The sequence below is a fragment of the Monodon monoceros genome, unplaced genomic scaffold, assembly GCF_005190385.1.
Source record: "Monodon monoceros isolate NGI ecotype Baffin Bay Population unplaced genomic scaffold, NGI_Narwhal_1 Super_Scaffold_2, whole genome shotgun sequence".
In the NCBI taxonomy this organism is placed as follows: Eukaryota; Metazoa; Chordata; class Mammalia; order Artiodactyla; family Monodontidae; genus Monodon; species Monodon monoceros.
In genome coordinates, this window is record NW_021703776.1 from 30,239,645 (window position 1) to 30,261,399 (window position 21,755).

Below are 21,755 nucleotides of genomic sequence, written 5' to 3' on the forward strand. Positions count from 1 at the left end.
TTTTTAATATAATCCTGACTGTTCAAAGAGTCCAGAACTGCCTGTAGAAAATCTCTTCTTTTAGACTGGCCTGATTATATACATACATATATATACATATACGTATGTGTGTGTGTGTGTGTGTGTGTGTGTATATATATATATATATAAAATTTACTGCAATTTCACATACTGTATACATATACTTAAAAATACAAAATACTTATGAAACGATCAGTGCTCCATGGCACAGAGTTAAACAAATTTTTATGTGTTAAAACTCTAAATGAAATTGAATGGCAAACAACAAATTAGAAAAATAACTCCAAGAGCTTTATTTTATTTTTTTAATTTTCATACTTTATTTTCCAGGAAGGAGAAGAAAAATGTCATGACTGACACAGAGTAGCTTCAGTTACAAATGAAAGTAACATCTTTGGTGATTAAGTTTCTGTATCATTTGAATAGAGAAACCAGTAGGAAAACCAGGGGCCTCCTTTTTTGGAAAATCATAATATATAATTTCAACTATAATTTTCAACTGTGGCGCCAGAGTGCACAGAAATTCAGATATATCCACAAGAATGTCAACACTCTGAGTACAGGGCCATGTACTTAGCAACATGCCTGGTATACAGAAAGTGCTACATAAATGTCCATGGGAAAAATGAATGAATGAGTACCGTTCCTTTACACATTTGGGCTCGGCAGGTGGTCACAAACATATTCACAATCATTTATTAGATTAGTATTATTTTTTAGTATAACAAACATGCGGAGCCTACTAAAGGCTTACCTGTTAGTGCTCTGTTGGGAGCTCATGCATGTTCATTGACATAGGATTCAGGTGGCTTGGAACATGACCTTCAGAACAGGAATACACTGGTTTTATGCATATGGTCATATGGAAAGCTAGAACACGTCCAGCCTCTCCTTCCAGTTAACCTAGGTCAGACTCTAACGAAAGTACCTTCTTCTGCTACTCTGGATACAGTGTATCTATCCTACTAATCACCTAAGACATTATAAGTGAAACAAACCATCACTAAAGAAAATGCTGCTAACTGGTTTTATCAGTTAATATAACATGGGTGAGGCTGTGCGTAGTTTAATTCCCCTCCACCTCTCTAAAATGTCATTTAACCTATAATAAAAATTGGACCTCCCTAAACCACAATATATATTTTACGATAATATTTTTAAAAAGTTAATCGTCATCCACTCTAGCATAGCTGACATAAATGGCGCTGAAGAGTGAGCTGTTGGTCAGAAGTAAGGCAGAGGATTTAAAGAATTCCCGGTTCATTCTTGAGCAGTGGATCTTCTTCCTGGTTTCCGGGGAAGAGCATCTTTGCACAATTGGGGAAAACATTCAGGCCTTTGCCTCTGACCACGATCCCAGTGCTGTTTTCTATTGGTTTGTATTCCTTGTGTTTTCTGAAAGCAATGTGTTGGACAGATTAAAAAAAGATCTCCAGCTGGAAAAGGTTGCTTTCTACAGTATTTTACATGCCAAGTGCAGAATGGTTAATTCTATTTAATTTATGGCTTTTAAGACATTGATGTCTTATGAAAATATATTTATTTTCTCTTCTTCATGCAAGAAATGTGTCTGCTTACTATAACTTGCGATTATATGTTAAACATTAAGCTGACACAATTTGGTAAAGTTACTGACATTTGGTAGCATTTTTAGGGATTAAAAAAAACACAGCAAAATTAATAGGCTAGTTTGGTATTCGTCATTCAGTGGAAGATTTTCCTCCCACATACAAAATGTTTAAAAGCAAAAAAGGGAAAACAGCCCACTTGTGCAGAAATATGCTATTTATTTTTGACAATATACTCTAGTGATTTAAAGTGTTAGAACCAGCAACTTACTTGTACACCAAAAGGGCGATCACAGTGACAAATATGGCCATGCAGCCAACGAAGAAGACCAGGGTACCATTTGCCATTCTTAAAAGGGAGTCTGGGTCTTAAAACAAAAGCAAGACTGTATTAGTGACAACTTCCACCTCGAGGACATGCTGCTTGTAATGCAATTAAATCGATGAGGAAGAGAGCTAACAGAAGATATATGGCTCTCTCTGTGCTTTCAGTAATCTTTCCCATTACATAATACATAGTCTTTGGGGGCAGCTTATCTTCCATTTAGAGAATGAGTTAGCGTGTCTGGAACACTGTGTTACGGGCTCAGGAGACAGATGTCACGTCCCGGAGATACCCGATGGGGTCTGAGCTGACCCAGCTGCACACACGTGGTGAAGGTCTTCATGATCCTCCTGCACACTCCTCTGGCCTCATCTCCCACTGCCTTCTTTCCAGCTGTGCTAAAAATCCATCCTCCCCGTGCTCTTTCAAATCTCCATGCCCTCTGCCGGGAACATCCTTCTCCCAACTCATCTCCAGCGTCTGCCCCTTTGGGACACCTTCCAGACATGCATGTGGGCACCAGGTCATGCCTTCCTTTGTCACTTCTCTCCTTGTCTCTCTTCCTCTGCCTCCATCACACTGTGTTGCAATTACTTTTTTAAAAAAATTTATTTATTTTTGGCTGCGTTGGGTCTTCATTGCTGCACGTGGGCTTTCTATAGTTGAGGTGAGCAGGGGCTACTCTTCGTTGCAGCGCGAGGGCTCGTTGCGGTGGCTTCTCTTGCTGCGGAGCATGGGCTCTAAGTGCACGGGCTCCAGTAGTTGTGGCTCTCCGGCTCTAGAGCTCGGGCTCAGTAGTTGTGGCACACGGGCTTAGTTGCTCCGTGGCGTGTGGGATCTTCCCAGACCAGGGCTCGAACCCGTGTCCCCTTCATCGGCAGGCGGATTCTTAACCACTGCGTCACCAGGGAAGCCCGCAATTACTTCTTTACACAAATTTCTCTCCTGCTAGACTGTAAGAGCCATAAAGCAGGGAGTATGTCTTCTCTGCATTCCCAGAACCCAGCAAATCAACCAGTCTTGTCTCTGCCACCAAAGTATAACTGGAGTCGGTCTATTTTCTCTCCATCTTCTCTGCCGCCATCACAGTCCCGGCCACCAGCCCTCTTCCCTGAGAGGACGTCTTCATCGTCTACTCGCTTCCACTGCTACTTTCCAATAAAGCTTGCTTCACTCAGCAGTCTGAACGATCATCTAAAAGCATTGATCAGATCATGCTTCAACCCTGCCAGTGGTTCCCCTTACGCACAGAATAAAACCCAAACCCTACCTGTGGTGCATAAGGATCTAGATGGGCTGCTTTTTTTTTTTTTTTTTTTTTTTTGCGGTTCGTGGGCCTCTCACTGTTGTGGCCTCTCCCGTTGCGGAGCACAGGCTCCGGACGCGCAGGCTCAGTGGCCATGGCTCACGGGCCCAGCCGCTCCGCGGCATGTGGGATCTTCCCGGACCGGGGCACGAACCCATGTCCCCTGCATCGGCAGGCGGACTCCCAACCACTGCGCCACCAGGGAAGCCCGGCTGCTCATTCTTGAAATGCAGGTCTCAGAGGTGGAGGAGGAGGCCCTTCTCATTCAGAGAAGGCACTTCACCAAGCGGGTGCCACTGCGTTGGCAGGACTTTCCCAACGTCCCAATCTAGAGAGCCAACTTCTGCCCCCTCTCTCCCATGCTTGTCACTCTCCACGCCTTGTTTCATTGTTTTCACAATATCATCTTATTTGTTTACTGCCTCTTTCTGCTCACAAAAGCTGGGACCTTCCTCACCTTGTTCCCACTCTATCTAGAACTGGCTACCTGGCGCCTGGAGCTGTGATGGACATGGAGTAGATGCCCAGTGAATATTTGTTGAAAGCATTGCAGGTGCTTCATGAATGTTCCTTGAATCAATGATTAAAAGTCATTTCAGCTAACAGGCAATGCGTTTGCCTTTGAACAGAGATGGACTTTTGAGATTCTGACTTTGAAACCCAAGTCATCAAGTTACAATTCCCATTGGATTAAAAGCTCTCTTTCTGAGCTTCCTTTTTTGGATTTTAAAAATGGCTCAGGTCACACCTAAAGTTATCACTCACTACAAGAAGGATTAAAGGGAAGCAAATATCCAAGCGTCTAATCCAGGTAAGAGAACCGTGGTTTGCCAGAACTGAGAAAGCTTCACAGAATAGGTTGGGACTCTAAAAGGCAATTCTAAAAGTAACTGCAGCAGCACAAGAAAAACAACCCCAGTAGCTCCTGGACGTGATGGTGTAGAAGATCCACACTCACTCAAATACAGAGGCTCCGGCTGCCTCTTTTCGCCCGGCTCCCCACTTCTGCACCCCAGACCCCATGCACCCTCCCTGGGAGGAAGCAGCATACCTTTGCATTCTTTTCTTTTTTTTTTAACGTACACCTTGGATCTCACCAACAATAAACTCTCATGCAAATAATTATATGCATGATTACTTATGCTTTTCTTTCAATGAGGTTAAAGCTGCCTTTTATATAGTTAATGAGTAAATATATGTTTAAGTACATTTCACCTTATAAGATACACTCCACGACCGAAAGAGTTATTTGTGAGTTAGTTGTTATGTTGTACCCAACAATCCTCAAACTAAGGAGCAAAACACGTGCTGTAATGTGTGCACAATTTAATCTGTGCCTTCCGTCCCACCATGTAGCACTTCCTCTAAGAGGTAAAGCAGTATCTTACAACATAGTTAGTTATAAGTGAAATTCAGTTAGGGTCACCAGGTAGAGTCCTTATGGGCTGGGGAAGATTAGCAGCCACCAGTAGATGGGAATTTCTCAATGAAATTCCTTCAACCACTTGGCTAACATTTTACCTCTCCGAGCATTAAGGGGACAAGGAGTAGCTTTTCTGGTGAACATTTAAGGACTAGGTAAATTGGTTTGTTTCCGTCTCAGTGTAATGCTTGGTAGAATTTGGGAAGGGAAGGAAAGGGCACATGGCAAGTTAGAAGGGAACCAGGAGTCCACCTGGTTTCTCATTTCTCTTCATGGCTTCATATCTTTGCCCAGGTGGATTCCAATGACAACATGATACCAGCCTCCCCTTTGTTGTAGCTTAATTGGACAACACTTTTTTTTTTTTTTTTTTTTGCGGTACGCGGGCCTCTCACTGTTGTGACCTCTCCCGTTGCGAATGGAGCACAGGCTCCGGACGCGCAGGCTCAGCGGCCATGGCTCACGGGCCCAGCCCCTCCCTGGCATGTGGGATCTTCCCGGACCGGGGCACGAACCCGTGTCCCCTGCATCGGCAGGCGGACTCTCAACCACTGCGCCACCAGGGAAGCCCCATTGTTATTTTTTGATGTTGGGCTTTGCACTTTCCTCTTGAATTACAAATCTATCTGAGCATGCAGTGACCACATCCCATTATTACTGGTCCATGATCACAGCTGATTTTCTTCGTCAAAAGGCTTTTCTCTGGGCATTACTTCATTGGGTTTCTCTCTCTCATCCCTTCCCTAAGTAGATTTGCTGTTGGCTTTTAATGCCATTTCTCAAATCCACGTTAACAACAGTTCAATGAATTTTACATGGAAATAAAACTAAATATTGAGAGTGAAGCCTTGAGTAGCTTTGGTATTGGACACACACTTTATCTCCAACATGAAATGTTCATACAACCATAAAACAAAACTTACCTCTTCCAGGGATAGAGACGAGGGTGCTCGTGAGGGCCAGGCTTGCATCATCACCCAGAGTCAGGTTCATACAGTATGTCCCAGACCCACCAAAGGCTCTTCTCACTGTCAGCAAGCACATATCGCCCAGGTCCATGTTCACAGGGTCGCAGACTGTGTTCTGAGTGACCTGGCAGGTGGGGTCAGAGATGACGGTACAGACCTCTGTGGGAATGCTGAGGGCACGAATGACACAGAGAGAGAGAGAGAGGAATATGACATCAGTGTAGAAAGAAAATCACTACATTTCTATAAAATGGAATCCTACTTATTCTTACTCAAACCATATGACATGAAATTGTCACATATAATTTACTCTTTAAAAATTTTTTTAAAGAATTATTTATTTATTTTTGGCTGCGTTGGGTCTTTGTTGCTGTGCGCGGGCTTTCTCTCGTTGTGGCGAGCGGGGGCTACTCTTCGTTGCGGTGGCAGGCTTCTCGCTGCGGTGGCTTCTCTTGCTGCGGAGCACGGGCTCTAGGCGTGCGGGCTCAGTCGTTGTGGCTCACGGGCTCTAGAGCGCAGGCTCAGGAGTTGTGGCGCACGGGCTTAGTTGCTCCGCAGCATGTGGGATCTTAATTTACTCTTAAACGAGCCTGGGTGTGAGCCATTGTTTCCTTTGTATCCTCAGGAAGATGAGCCCCTGGTGCTGGAGGAGGAAGAAATTATGTCCCCCAAGGCAAGGGGCTGCTGGGAACTTCCCTCTCCTTTTTGGCTCTCTAGATGTCCAAAGATGCAGACGGCTTAGGTGTTAGGCAAAGGTAGTATTAAATGCCAGTCGGCCCTGCGTGGGCTCCTGCAGAGATATGACGACAGCAGCAGCAGCAACCAGAGCTGTTTATGCAGCACCTACTCTGTGCAAGGCACTGAGTTTCTGATAAGTGATATAGTCTTGTCTATCCCTCTCAACGACCTGATGAGGAAAGTAATACTTTCCTAATGCAGCAGGTGACAAACTAGCTCTGGGAGGGGAGATCGCTGGCCCCAGGTTAAAAAAGCAGTTAGAGGTGGAGCTGGGACTTGAATAAAAGAGGTTTGACAGCTGTCCCTGTAACCACTCGGCTACCATGTGTTACTGTCTTAGCCACTGTCTCACTTCTGAGTAGACTTCCTGGATGGCGAGACCAGGCTCTGAAGCTGGGCCTGATGAGGGCGTGGGAAATTAGACGAGTTCATGTTCCCTTCTCACCTGGCCCCTGGCCTCTTGAAGCAGCTTTGCCTCCTCAGTCAGGGTTTTCTCTTTTTCTGTCATCCTCATCCCATTCTCTCCCCATTCCAGAGAGCTATGGAGCTATCCCCCCTTTTTGGGGGGTGCACCCCGCGGCTTGCAGGATCTTAGTTTCCTGACCAGGGATTGAACCCGTGCCCCCTGCAATGGAAGAGCACAGTCCTAACCACTGGACCACCAGGGAATTCCCTGGAGCTATCCTTTTTGATCAGATAAGGCCTCGTTTTTATACCAGCCCATTCTCTTGATTAATTTATATATCACATACACGTACATTTTAATTACTTGATTTACTTATATGTAAATTAGTAAGTCATTCACATATTTGATGGCTTAATTGATATAGTATTTATATATTAATTAGTTTATATTCTGTCTATTATCTATAGTTATAACCAAACATTAGGAAGTCAAATTATATAACGCATTAGAAAGAGCTTTGTAAGTTTTAAAGCGAGACAGGATGATCAGGCATTGCTACTACTTAGCACAAGGACACAGAGCTTCCACATGGCCTCCCCTGACTCCGGAGGAGCCTCAGGGAGCTTAAGAGGCTCTGAGCCAGACCTCAACCCAGGAACCTTGCTCTGCCAGGTACCCGCCACCTAGGGAGGTACTGTTATCACTGGTGTAAATGAGGAGACTCATACGACTGTGTGAGGATTTGACATGAAAACAGAAGTAAAATGTTAAGGACACAGTAAGTGTTCAATCAGTAATTCTTCTTCAACAGTCAAAGGTGGTGAGCATTGCTCAGCTCTAGCAAAGCAAGTGCATGCTTGAGAGCACGTGGGAGGGTCCTTCCTCATCCTGGCTTGCTGAGGAACTAGAATCCAAATCAACTTTAAAGGGGAGAGGGGTATGAAGACCTTTGTTCAGCCTGGGGTCCTCACTTGGCCCCTTTCTTGGAGATAATGTACTCACCTCCCTTGGCAGTTCACGACGAAATCCACCAGGGGGTTGTCAGGCTGTGGCACGGGCATCAGGACGTCTGTCACCTGGATGATGTTAACCTCTAGGATTCCCTCTAATGGAACAATGCCCCGCAGAAAAACACATCAAAATACAACACAAACCAAACCAAACCACTTCTTAACCAATCAGAAGGCCAAACAAAACGGACTCAGCTTCTCACCACCCCAGACCCGGGAATCTGCCCCAGAGCTTTGGGTACATGTCCAGGCAGCATTTTCAAAGTCAAACTAAACAGCTCTTCAGCCCAACCTTGATGTTTAGTTCTGGAGCCTGTGTGTCAGGAGGCGGCACCCACTGGAGGAGGTGTTTCCGGGAAAGATGACCCTGAAGGGGAGCAGGCCCAGGCTCAGGCCTCGGCTGCTGTCTCTCCTGCCCAAGTGGCTCAGCCCCAGTAGGCACAGCTTGGGGTTTATTTTTTTATTTATTTTGATTTATTTTTTTTTTTTGCGGTACGTTGGCCTCTCACCGCTGTGGCCTCTCCCGTTGCGGAGCACAGGCTCCGGACGCACAGGCTCAGCGGCCATGACTCACGGGCCCATCCGCTCCGCGGCATGTGGGATCCTCCCAGACCGGGGCACGAACCCACGTCCCCTGCATCGGCAGGCGGACTCCCAACCACTGCGCCACCAGGGAAGCCCTGTTTGTTTTTAGTGTGGACCAGTTTTAAAGTCTTCATTGAATTTGTTACAATATTGCTCGTTTTATGTTTTGGCTTTTTGGCCGCGAGACATGTGGGATCTTAGCTCCCCGACCAGGGATTGAACCCGCACCCCTTGCATCAGAAGGTGGAGTTGTAGCCCCTGGACCACCATGTGGGTTTTAGCCCCAGCCGTCTCCTCTGTTCGGCACCTGTGAGCAGCGCCCCAAGCACACAGCCCGGTGTGGTGGCCCTGTTCAACCCACTTTCTTACACACAGGAGGTGTGACTTTGTGAAATCACCCAGGGGAGGAAAGTGGGAGCTGTGAGAATTTGCAACTGGCCTTCCTTCAGGCCACATTCATTCAGGTTTCTGAGCTGCACAGGGTCGGAGGTCCAGGCCCCCTGGCAGGCTCATTGCTCTGTGGGCCTCACAGAGGGCTCATTTCCACCAGGATGTCTAAGGAAGGCCGGGAAGGCAGGTGGAAATCTAGCAACTAGTGGAGTCTTTGCTTGTGCACATGTGGTACCACCTTGGACAGAGAGTGGGTGCCCTTGCTCTCTCCATCCTCACCCCTCCAGAGGCAGGTAAGGGAGTGGGTGACCCAAGGTGGATTCTAACATCTTTCCTCCATGGTCTTACCTACAATTGTGATGGTGGCTTTAAAGTAGCCGTATCTGTTAATATGGCAGTTTTTATCAGGAATCTCCCTCGGCTCCAGGGCATTGTCACCAGCAGGTACTGGAGAGTCTGAATAACAAGATTTTAGGGTACTTGTTGAGAACGTAAAAGATGTACATGATATTACCAAAGATCTAAACATTTGTCTACTTGCTCTTTAGAAAAACATCAAGAGTTCTATACTATTAAATTGCTGCAGAAATTTGAACTAAATGGGTAACAACTCATATAGATGTGAGAGCTATAAAGCATTATAAAATTGTTAAATTATGTAAGTAAACACAATCCCGTATCTTGTTCAAGCACAAATATCATATGAAAGGTGGAAGCCATATTAAAATGTGTAGTACAACAACCATGATGAAATAAAGCAGGCCACAACAGATAAAATTATATTGTAATTTTGGAGGAAGGTATTCTGGACTCAAATTCTAGGCCCCTTGTTTTTAGCTGTTTGAGACCATGGGCATGTCATTTAACCTCTCTTTCCTCAATTTGCTCATCTGTAAAATAGGGACAATACTTACTGACCTACTAGAGTTGAACTGTAAAACTTAAATAAAATAAAAAACTTAAATAAAATTTTATAAATAAAATATATAAAACTTGCTTCTCATGTCTGCCGTGTAGGAAGTATTTAATAAATATCTGTTTCCTTATCCCAATATGTACTTCTACACATCTATGTAGGTACAGATGTGCTATAACATATATATGTAATAAGGTATGTAATTTCAAATGTTAAGGTGGATAATTTTAAATGATAAGAAGGAAACAACATGGAAAAAGGCACTTCTTTCCCTGTTTGAATGTCTCATAGATCCTAAGTTTACATTCTAGAAGTCATACAGTCACTATGATGAGCAGAGGTGTGGGGAAGGAAAGGAGTGAATACAAGATGCTGTTGAAAAATAACCCTTTGAGTGTGATTAGAGCAAAGAATTTAATGCTCTATTAGTTACAATTTAAAAAGCTCTAATTAAGGTGGTGGTGTTCCATTAACAAGATAAAAAGACTGGAAAGAAAATATAATACTGAAAATACAACATTACTGTCTCAAATTTCCAAAGGCATGAAAATGGACCCAGTTTGGGGGGAATCAAAGCTTCATAAGAGCTGCATCTCTAACACAGGGATATGTAAGTATGAAGCCAATTGGGAGACTTCTCCAGGGCTCCTCAGAGCCTCTAGTGGGTGAATGAATGTGCCTGTGATGCTCCTTTGCTCAGAGGGACCTTCGCAGAGCAGTTCTCAGAGCATCTCTGGAAAGTAGCGCTTCATGGCACACACTTTGGGAAATGTTGTTTGGGTAAAACCCAGAAAGGTTCTGATGCCATGCCAGATTCAGATGCAGTGGTTTATCAGCAGGTTTGGCTATGGCAGGCTTGGCTGTGTCCTCTGAGCTTCACGGTGGTCCTGTGGAAGTTACAGGGTAATCATTCTTCCTGTTCTGAGATTTAACTGATGGGCTCTGAAGCAAAAGATAGGTTTGTGAAGGGTATTAAAGATGGCTGGCTCTTCCCTAGAAATCTCCTTTTGAAGGTGTTGACAGGTGAAATTTAGCTGTCAAGTTAGAGCATGGAATCATGACCCTGCCATCTTTTAAAATAAAACTTCTCATAAAAGATGACTAATAAATGTCCATGATTTTATCTTTGGTAGAATGCTTATAAAAATGCATGTGGAGTTTTGCAGAGGTATGTACAATGTCAAATCTATATCTATACATACAAAGTCAAGGTATGATTAAAGGGCTAATGGAGAAAAACTAACACCTTAAAAGACAGATGGGGAAGAAGGTAAGCGTCCTACTTAATTCACTATTTATGTCCCTGTTACTCAGAGAATGGTGTGAGATCCTTTGATTCTTTGGGAAAGTTCTACATGATATGATATATATATGATATATACATATTATATATAATATTACACTGATTAGCATCAGTCTTACAAAGGATTTTCTTTTTGGATTTGTACACAGAAATGATCAATGGCACGGTTACCTAAGGGAGGAGAATTGTGTGGCTTAAAACTAGAGCATACCTGTCTGCCCTATAATGTAATTATCTTCCTGAATCACCACTTCAGCTCTGCTTCTGTCTCACTCCTTTGGTTGCATTTGGTTTCTATTTAATAGCTGTACTCATTTTGAAGCCACTTACTATAGCAGAGACAACATAATTTTTGGTCAAATAATAATCCAGTGCTCAATAATCCAAGCCTGCTAATATGCTCTGCATAGCTGAAAATGTTCTCTCTTCCAGAGGACAAGTACCCCAACCCCTTTCTCAAGTCATGGGCTGACTCCTATCATCACCTTGGGTCCCATTACGTATTCCCATCCCTCCATTCCCTAAGTCTCACAGCTGCTCTAAGGCATTTTGGGGTTGATTACGGTTGATCTAACACCTTTAGATAAAGCCAGGCAGTTTCCTTTCACTACGAAATTTAACAAATTCAACAAATTTAACAAATTGCTACCTTATATCTTATGGTCTAACCTATAGAAAATAATAACAAATTTAAAATACTCTTTCATTGACTTAAAATATATTTTTTTGCATGTTATGATACAAATATGTTCTAAGAAAAATAAGCTAGCTTTATAAAAATGCAATTCAAGATAGACTAACATTAAATAACCTAACCTTAAGACTTTTACCATTCAGGAATTTCTAGACAGATGTAACAAGCACCTGTAATTTATTTTGAATTTTACACCTGGTCTGCTTATTTGTAAGGAAGACTGATGCTTGTAGATAAATAAATTGACTCTCCTATAGAAATACCAGAACAAAGCTATATGTTTCGAGTTGTCCAATGCAGTTATATTTACAACTGGAATTAGGTTTAACTGAATCATCCACCAGTAAGAGAATGGCTAAATAAATAAGCCACTGAATCAAGTGAGTCAGACTTAAATGTACTGATAACGGGAAGATGTCTATGATGTTTGTTAAATGAAAAAAGGCAAACTGTAGAATACATATTTCATGAACCCATCTACCTAAAAATCAAAACCACAAATCCTATATGTATTTATAGAATATGTTTGTAAATATACAGAAAAAGATCCGGAAAGAAACACTACCAACCCTTAACAGGGTTTAACTCTCGAGAGGAGAGCATGGAGAGGAACTTTCACTTTTCTTTGAAATTTCTGTATTTGAAGTTTTATTAAGGGACATGCATTAATTTTATAATTTAAAACATTCAAAGAAAGAATTAATCAAAATCGGTAATAACTTATAATGTCTTGCTTTAGATATGCTTGACTTAGCAAGATATTTTTATTAATAACACACTTATTGATAACAGTTTATTATTTATATCTAACAGGTTTGGGTAAAAAAACCAATTGCAACAAGTCTGGACATCATCATCGAGTGTTCTGTCCCGACTTGGTGATGGAGCCCTCTAGTGTCCAGTGAGAGGATGTCAGTCTATTACCATCCCCGGGACGCCGGCATGGTAAGATGTACTCGTGGCTTAGTGGGGAAGGATGGTAATGGTGTGGGGTAGGGTGTAGAATCAGATGGAAGCTAATGCTTCACAAAGTAAACTCTGAAGAACTTCTTGAATGACCTCATATACTATTATTAGAAGGTGGGATTTAAGTAATTATGCCTTATATCCAGAATAATTTTAGTGTCTGGAATCTTTCCAGCCTGCCAGCCAAGAAATATTCTCAAGGTGCATTCTTTTTCGAGCCTATCTGTAAGCTACATTTAAGGGTGGCTGAGTTTTCATGGGACATGGGGTGGATGTGGGCACGGTGGGGAGGAGAATGGAAGTGGGAAGGAAATGTGGGAGGGGGAGGAAGGACAGTGGGATGGCCTGAATGTTTACAAGAGGTCAATGTTTCTTAACTAAAAAAAAAAGGGAGGCAAACAGAAATGTGACAGGCTAGAAGGGGGAAAGCATCCGTATGCATAACAAGGGCCAGTGAGAATTAGGAAGGTCAAGGAGCTGTATACGAGTCACCAAGTGACTTTAAACACGTTCTCCTTTCTTCCAAACTCTAACAACTAAAAATGGTGATAAAGTAGCTAAACGAAATCAACAGGTAGAAAATGGAATCATTGCAGAGTTTTGACACAGTCTCTTTAACTAAGGATCTAATTATACAACCCACATGAATTTTTTTTCTGGCTGTTAAGGAACCCTGACAACAAAAAAGACCTGGAAAACACTTACCCAAAGAAGTGGTGGTTTTTGGAGGTCTGGGTGAAGGTGAAGGACAAGGTCCAGGCACTGCAGCTTGCACAGTGAGGTTGAGACTGAAGGTTCCATTGAGAACATAGGTGTGGTTCAAAGTGTGATTGTTGGAAACAAACAGACCAGTATTATCCCCAAAGTTCCACTTGTAGTAAATGGCAGACTCATTGAGGAAGTGGCTGGGATCATGAATCAGGACATCGAACGTAATGGGGAGGTCCTTGAGGAAGGTTTCATCAGATGAATTTCGATTGTTCTTCTGGGACATAGTCACAAATACAGGAATCTGATCTAAAAGATATATCCACCCCCCCAAAAAAAGAAAGAAAGAAAGTCACCACTGCTTGACTTTAAGTGGATGACTTTAATGTTTTTAAACTAAAAACGTTAGAAATTAAAATTAGGGATAATTCAGCATCATTTTCCCTTTTCTTATACAAGTTTGCTAGAGTTTTCCTAGGTTATTCTGGAAAACATAGATGGAATATGTTATTAAATATATAAGGTTGAGAAGGAGTCCAGATGACATCTAACCTAACCCAGAATACTTGGCTCTAACTCTTTCTAACCCACTGACATCATCAGAACTAAGTGTCTCACGCTCAGTTAATTTAGAGTTCAGTCCACTCACCTGTTACCACATACACATCTTTCACTTTTGCTATGGGAACGTGCGCCCGTCGGTATCTTCTATAGACAGTTACTTCCATGATTTGAGGGCCAAGAGCCACATTGGCTGTGTTTATAGAAACTCTCACTGAACACTGTCCCAGTTTCTGGAAATACTGACCTTTGAGAGGATGGAAATGTTTAGTTATTGGCTACATTATATGATCATTACAGAAAGTTGATGTTTCTTAAAGCATAACAACTGCCATTTAGGGATAGTTCTGGGAAAGGAAAAACAGGATGGGGATGCAGTCCCGGCTCCTTCAGAAAAGAAGGCGGTGCTCATTTTTATATAAAACCTTATAAAACAATCTCACAAACATAAATGTAATTGTATATAGTTGATTAAAATGAAAAGAGCTGTTTAGTGGGATGCCATTAGTCCTTAGTTTACAAATAAATAATTTGTATAAGGAAGTGATCTGGCACTTGAAATACATGTTTCCCCCAGAAAATACATTTGATGTAGGTGTCCAAGGGAGTTAAAAATATATCCAAAAATCGACCTTATTTTTGTAACAATATTAGTAGTTCAGCTATATTGTTAAGTAACTTTTTTCTTTTAGGGAACTAGAATCCTCCACCTTCTAGTAGTGTTTCTTTGTAAAAATGCAGTAAGTGATGAAAAACAAACAGGGTATTGTGGGTATAAAAAGGAACGGAGTAGTTAACATTTCTAGGGCCCTTGAATCCTTCTTTTTCTTTCTCCAACTCTAACCTAAATCTAACTGCCACTGGCTAGCTAGTGAAAGTAATTCCTCTCCTTCAGGGCTCAAGGATTTTTCTAATCTTTTTGAGGCACCTGGCACAGATGTGTCATTGAAACAACAAGTATTGTAAGATGGATGCTTGTGAGACGGAGATGTTTAAAGACCATGTTCATCACATGGTCAAAGGTGTCAGGAAAGGGATGACTTCCCTGGTGGTCCAGTGGTTAAGATTCTGCGCTTCCACTGCAGGGGCCACGGGTTCGATCCCTGGTCGGGGAACTAAGATCCCACACGCCGCGAGTTGCAGCCCGAAAAATAGAAAATAAAGTGTCAGGAAAGGCTTGCGATCCCCCTTTACCTTGAAATGAAGAGGCAGTTCTGTTAGAGGTTGTAGGGGAAAGAGGTGTCTCTTGGAATTAGTGACACGTGAGGAAATGTTAGTTCTGGCACCGACCACAGAGGCAGCGCTTGGCTGAGGAAAAATATTAGTTAACTCTGAGACCTCAGCAGAAGATGGAAATTCAAAACCGTCTTGTTAGGAAAACAGCGGTTTCTGGGCTGGAAACTGATGTTAAATAAAGACATCTTAACTAGTTAAATTAATGGTTGTTAACTAGGCTAAACAGAATCTGGAGTGTTAGTGAGCCTAAGTGACTCCATGCAAACTGTCAGGTCAAAGAAATCATGACACTTGGGGAATTAACTGACAGGGCCATGAAGGGACTGAAAAAAGTCGGCTTTAAATCAGCTGATTTAAATAGACGAGCATAGTATTTGTTATACATTTTGTACTCTGTTCAAGTGGACCATGTATTATTAATATGTTATTTTGATTTATAAGTTAACTGAAAAAAGAGAAGCTGTCTGTAATTCATGAAGACAGACCAAACATTTAGAAATTTGGAGTCTGCATGGCTGGTAGCAGATTTGCAATACTCAGAGCCAGGTGGCACCTGGTAAGATTTTTAACTAAGAAGTTAGCAGCTTTGCTAATAACCTAAATTTAGTCCTCCTTAAAAAAAAAAATCACTTCACTAATAGTAAAGCAAAGTGGATACCATTTGTGGTTAAAAAAAAAAAGAGGGTAGGTTATGTCAAAGAAGAAGAGTAGTTAGATTATTATACTTTTACTCAATAGAATATTATGCAGTCATTAAAATAATGTATATAAAAAGGTTTAGAGAACTCTCACGCGGTCCAGTGGTTAGGACTCGGTGCTTTCACTGCCGGGGCCTGGGTTTGATACCTGGTCAAGGAACTAAGATCCCACAAGCCATGCAAGAATTTTAGTCAATGCTCATGATATTGATCAAAATGTATATATTTTATGATCTTAATCAAGAAATACTAAGAAAAAAGAAAGAAAGAAATACTGGTAGAGAAAACACCATCATGTTAACAATGATAATCTCTGGTGTGAATTATGGTGACTGATTTTTCATTTGTGTTTTTCTGCATTTTCCAAATTTCCTACAAAGAGCATAAGTTAAATTCTGAAAATTCTTTTAAAAACCATAAAAAAATTAAATAATAAATCAGCAAATGCCCATCCGTGTGCGATGCAAATAAATAAATATTATTTATCATATTACTGTTTTAGATGGAAAAAAATTGAGTAGCTTTGTCTTAAAAAAAAAAAAGAAAGCTGAACCTGTCTTTTTCTCGTTTTAATTATTTGATGTCCTGGAGATATGGCAAGGCTAACCCAGATTTAATTTTTATCCCTCACCCTCCACTCCAGCTAAGGAAAGTTAAAAGAGTAACTGTTGTTAAACTCCCAGTGTTGTAATTCTCAATTATAGAATATGGAAAGAGAAAAAATTTAAAATTTGAAGGAAAGGTAAAGAGGAAGCTAAGGGGGTTTGTAAAAGTCCAACCAAGTGTGTGGAACACAAAGACGAAATTCCATTTTCGGGGGTGAGGGAAAGGCTTCCCGTGATGGCCTTGTCTGGTGCCATTTCCCCAGTCACCGTCCTCTGTCCATGCTGTCCAGTTGTAAACATATGGGTCAGGAGATGGACCAGTATCTAAAGAGAGAAAGGAACGCGCCATGATTGACTCAGAATACTCAATGCTCTTCATTGAATTAAACACATTTTCATATTTTTTCATAACTCATTTAAATATGGTTGGACAACTAAAACCCTAATATTCAGAATTCATCTAATGGTAACTTTACGACCTGTGCATTTTTCTGCCTACATGTTATATTTCAATGAGTTTTATATAAAGCAATTTTTCAGGAAATTTAGAGCTATCACTTAATATGTTTACCTTCATATTGGGTCTCCAAATCACAAGCATATTCAAACCAAACTGAGGGATGCTGTATCATTTTACTTTGATACACTCTCTCTATCTGTAGCTTTTTTTCCCTGATTCATTTGACATCATGACTCTCCTCTCCTAAAGACTTCAGCACACATCTCCAAAGAATAAGGACATTCTCTTACATAACCACGTCATCGCCACGCCTACCACAGTCAAAGGTCACATCATACATTTGGCTATTTTGTTTCTTCAAATGATTCAGAAAAAAAAAAGAAATATGCCTAGAAATGTAGATAGATGACAGATACATAGGTAGATAGATAGATGGAAACAGGAAAAAAAATGTTAAATTTGTTGAATCTCGAAGTACCTGCTTTCTACTTTTCTGTATGTTTGGGAAAACATCAGTTTTCCATTTTAAACAAGTCATGATCAGTATATTTTCATCTAGAACAATCCCCCCACCCTCTTGTTTTTTTTATGTCACTGACATTTATGAAGAGCCTTTTTATTTATCAATCTACTACAGCCATTATTTTTTTACTCTTAAGTTGTTCCAAATATGGCCAGTAGGAGCCCCTCTAGCTGCCTTCCGTGTCCCTGTGACATGTCCCCATTACTCCCTTGTTTTCTGGGACAAGATGTCCCTGGTTCATGTGGTACTTTCCCTGTCCTACACCTGGAATTAGTCATTTCTTCAAAAATTCTAGTTTCTTCTAGTGGTGATATATACTTTATATAACTTTTCATAAGTCACAAGGACTCTTTCATATAAAAGTGCTCAGAGGGTTAGACTGTCATTTGAAACATTCATAAGAATTAACTTTTTTTTTTTTTTTTGCGGTACGCGGGCCTCTCACTGCCGTGGCCTCTCCCGTTGGGGAGCACAGGCTCCGGACGCGCAGGCTCAGCGGCCATGGCTCACGGGCCCAGCCGCTCCGCGGCACGTGGGATCCTCCTGGACCGGGGCACGAACCCGTGTCCCCTGCATCGGCAGGCGGACTCTCAACCACTGCGCCACCAGGGAAGCCCCAAGTATTAACTTTTTTAGAAGGAAAGAAAAAATGCTCCAGACGATTATAAACAACACTTTTTAATTATCAAACTCTTTCTACACAGAATTCATTGTTTGCCTCATAGGAGGAGGATGAATTACTAAGAAATAAACACATCAACTGTTTCACAGAAGTTCTAAGTAATAAAATCAGATCATGACTGCACTTACCAGCCTTGTTACTGACTGAGGAATCTCAGTAATTACCTGAGCTTTTAAGGCTGTACAGTTCTAACGAGGTAATCCCCCTTGATGTATTTGTAATCATTTGTGCTCTTTAACATGGGCAAAGAGCTTATCTGCTTTAACTAAGAGCAAAGCAACACCAAAATAGACACATCTTAGCATTTGTGCTAGGCACACAGTTTAAGGAATTCTTGTGAGCAGAAGCCTATCTGATTAACAAAGATCTGACAAATTGACTATTCTTTGAGTAGCCAGAAGAAGTGCAAGTAATAAAATCCGAATCTGAGAATCAACAAGGTATTCTCTGTCCAATCAACTGGGCACTAAGAAAAGGCCAAGCCTCGGGACTTCCCTGGCGGTCCAGTGGTTAAGACTCCGAGCTCCCAATGCAGGGGGGCATGGGTTCGATGCCTGGTCAGGGAACTAAGATCCCACATGCAGCAAAAGGCAGCTAAAAAAAGAAAAGGCCAAGCCTCACAACGTAGATTTGAGGAGAGTTCTAAGTAGTGGAGAGACACCCGTTGGCCGAAATGGATTTGACTGATGTTGATGGAGGGACATATTCACATTCCCTGTCATCCAACTTGAGGAGGGGGTGACAAGGGACAACTGCAGCATCTTGCATTTATAGAAGTACCTGTGAGCATTAAGGTTTATGAGGAGGGTCTCCAGTAGTTAGGAGAACTAGCATGTTCCTGTAATGGGACTAACATTCCTTACCATTTCTGAAGTTCTTCTCATAGACTATGTTGCCACTGGCACCTTCCTGTTGGCATCTGGGGAATACCAGGTTCACTGCGAATGTTATAGTTGAGCCCACCAGTGCTGGTGCATCACTGGTCAGAAGTGCCTGCACACGGCCTCCTAGGGCATAGAAAAGTAGAGCTCAATCAAACACCTCTTTTCCCTTTCACTGATAAACAAAAAAAAGTAAAGTTAAATCTACAAATAAGAACCAGAGGATCCTTATGCCTCTTTACAAACTATTTGCAGAATTCTTCGCTTTTGCTGTCAGAGTACAACATTCCAGAAGACAAACTTAAAAAGTCAGACCAATTGAAGAATTCTCTAACCACAGAAAGCACATTTCCTTAAAATAATTAAAAATCTATTTAATTGGATTGAGGAGACAGGTATTAAAGGTTTGCAATTTTCAATTTCAAGACCAATGACTGAAGGATTCATTGGCTTTTGATATGAACAGAAAGATATTAACTTTCTGAGAAACCACACTTTTGAGATGGTCAAAGTGCCCTGGAGTCTCAGAACTTCTGAAGATGACCATTCCCACATCAGTTACTTAAGTTTGAGGCCAAACCTGCTTGCTCTTCAGAATCTTCCAAGAGGCACCAGTTGTAAATTTCTAAGGTGATTTTATTGTGAGTGTGGTAGGGGAGAGGAGTTTAGAAAGTGATACTGTTGAGATAAAGGAGATTGCCAAATCCAGGTGCCTCCCACTTGGTAACTAGAGTACTGTCATTCATGGACGCACCATGAGCCCTGTGATCTCAGAGTCTGCAATCTACAAGCCTAACTGAAATAGGAAATTACAGCTGTTTGGCGGATGCAACCTAATCAAACTTACAAGCTTTTGCACAGCCAAGGGAACCATAAACAAAATTAGAAGACAGCCTGCGGAATGGGAGAAAATATTTGCAAACGATGTGACTGACAAGGGATTAATTTCCAGAATATACAAACAGCTCATACAACTCAACAACAAAAATCCAACAACCCAATCGGAAAATGGGCAGAAGACCTAACTAGACATGTCTCCAAAGAAGACATACAGATGGCCAATAGGAACATGAAAAGATGCTCAATATTGCTAATTATTAGAGAAATGTAAATCAAAACTACAGTGAGGTATCAACTCACACCAGTCAGAATGGCCATCAACAGAAAGTCCAGAAATAATAAATGTTGGAGAGGGTGTGGAGGAAAGGGAACCCTCTTACACTGTTAGTGGGAATGTAAATTGGTACAGTTACTATGGAAAACAGTATGGAAGTTCTTCAAAAAACTAAAAATAGAATTACCACATGACCCAGCAATCCCACTCCTGGGACTATAGCCAGACAAAATTATAATTCAAAAAGATACATGATCCCCTATGTTCACAGCAGCACTATTCACAGTAGCCAACACATGGAACAACCTAAATGTCCATCAACAGATGCATGGATAAAGAAGATGTGGTACATATATACAATAGACTACTACTCATCCATAGAAAAGAAGGAAATAATGCCATTTGCAGCAACATGGATGGACCTAGAGTTTATCATACTAAGTGAAGTCAGAAAGAGAAAGACAAATACCCTGCGATAGCACTTATGTGTGGAATTTAAAATATGACATGAACCTATCTACGAAACAGAAAGAGACTCACAGACATAGAGAACGGACTTGTTATTGCCAAGGGGGAGGAGAGGTTGGGGAGGGATGGACTCGGAGTTTGGTGTCGGCAGATGCAAACTGTTACATATAGAATGGATATAAAACAAGGTCCTACTGTATAGCACAGGGAACTATAGAACTATATTCAATATCCTGAGATAAGCCATAATGGAAAAGAATATTTAAAAAAAGAATGTGTGTCTTCATATATATATGAACATATAAATATATATACATCGGAATCACTTGGCTGTAAGCAGAAATTAACACAACATTCTAAATTAACTATACTTCAGTTAAAAAAATTGAATCACTATGTTGTACACTTGAAATTAAAAAAAAAAAGAAATTACAGTTGTTTTGGTTGAGTCTTTTGATTTACCTTTCCAAGAGTTTTTCCACCTCGAGTCTCCCCTCTTCCACACTGGATAGAGTTTTTCATTCCAGTCGTTTTCATCTGATGACCAGCCATTTAATTGCCTGTGCTCCCGCATATAACCAGAAGGTCTTTCATTGCTCAGCACATCATGAACGCCTATAAAAATATTTGAAAAAAACATTATTTTGTCTACCTCATCTCTCATTTAGTATTATCTAACAATGGTTAAAGCAACCTTTCACTTCATAAGATTGGAAAGCACATACATAATATTTCCAATACGTGAAGCAGATAGAAAGTGCTTTTTAAAAAAATGTGTACTGGAAATACCTTGAATACACGTACTCAGACCCTAGACCCTATCTCTTTACGTACTTTAAGTGAATCAAGGAAAAGTTTTGAATGTCAGTATTTCTTAGACATCATTTGGTTTCTCAAAACATGTCTTCTGAATATTTGGATTTGATACACTATCATTAGGAAAGACACTGATGCCAATGATCTTCAGAGCAGTTTTTCATCTTTTTCCGTTCTGAACGGTTTACTTGGCTCAAGGAGTGCCAGGCTGAGGAATGCCTCCAAGGTTCCAGGAGACGTGTACCAGTCCTAGAGGGCCCACTGCTGAACAAATGTTTTTATGGCCCAGCACATGGTCTGTCTTGGTGAACGTTCCATATACAGTTGTGTAGTATTGTGTTTTTTTAATGTCACTTATGTCAAGCTGGTTGGTATTGTCTTTGG

At 41.3% G+C, this 21,755-nt stretch overlaps 1 protein-coding gene across 1 annotated transcript in view; it reads right to left on the reverse strand.

The window, feature by feature from the left end:
- Positions 1-339: 339 nt before the first annotated feature.
- The window catches only part of GPNMB (glycoprotein nmb), a 28,325-nt gene continuing 6,909 nt past the window's right edge, over positions 340-21,755 (reverse strand). The window contains exons 2-11 of the mRNA XM_029234432.1: positions 21,018-21,170; positions 18,956-19,099; positions 16,602-16,751; positions 13,977-14,135; positions 13,325-13,636; positions 9,089-9,196; positions 7,758-7,860; positions 5,567-5,781; positions 1,861-1,957; positions 340-1,416 (exon numbers count right to left, since the gene is read on the reverse strand). Coding sequence (XP_029090265.1) covers positions 1,266-1,416; positions 1,861-1,957; positions 5,567-5,781; positions 7,758-7,860; positions 9,089-9,196; positions 13,325-13,636; positions 13,977-14,135; positions 16,602-16,751; positions 18,956-19,099; positions 21,018-21,170 — 1,592 coding nt within the window. The 3' untranslated portion in view covers positions 340-1,265. The remainder of the gene's footprint in view (positions 1,417-1,860; positions 1,958-5,566; positions 5,782-7,757; positions 7,861-9,088; positions 9,197-13,324; positions 13,637-13,976; positions 14,136-16,601; positions 16,752-18,955; positions 19,100-21,017; positions 21,171-21,755) is intronic.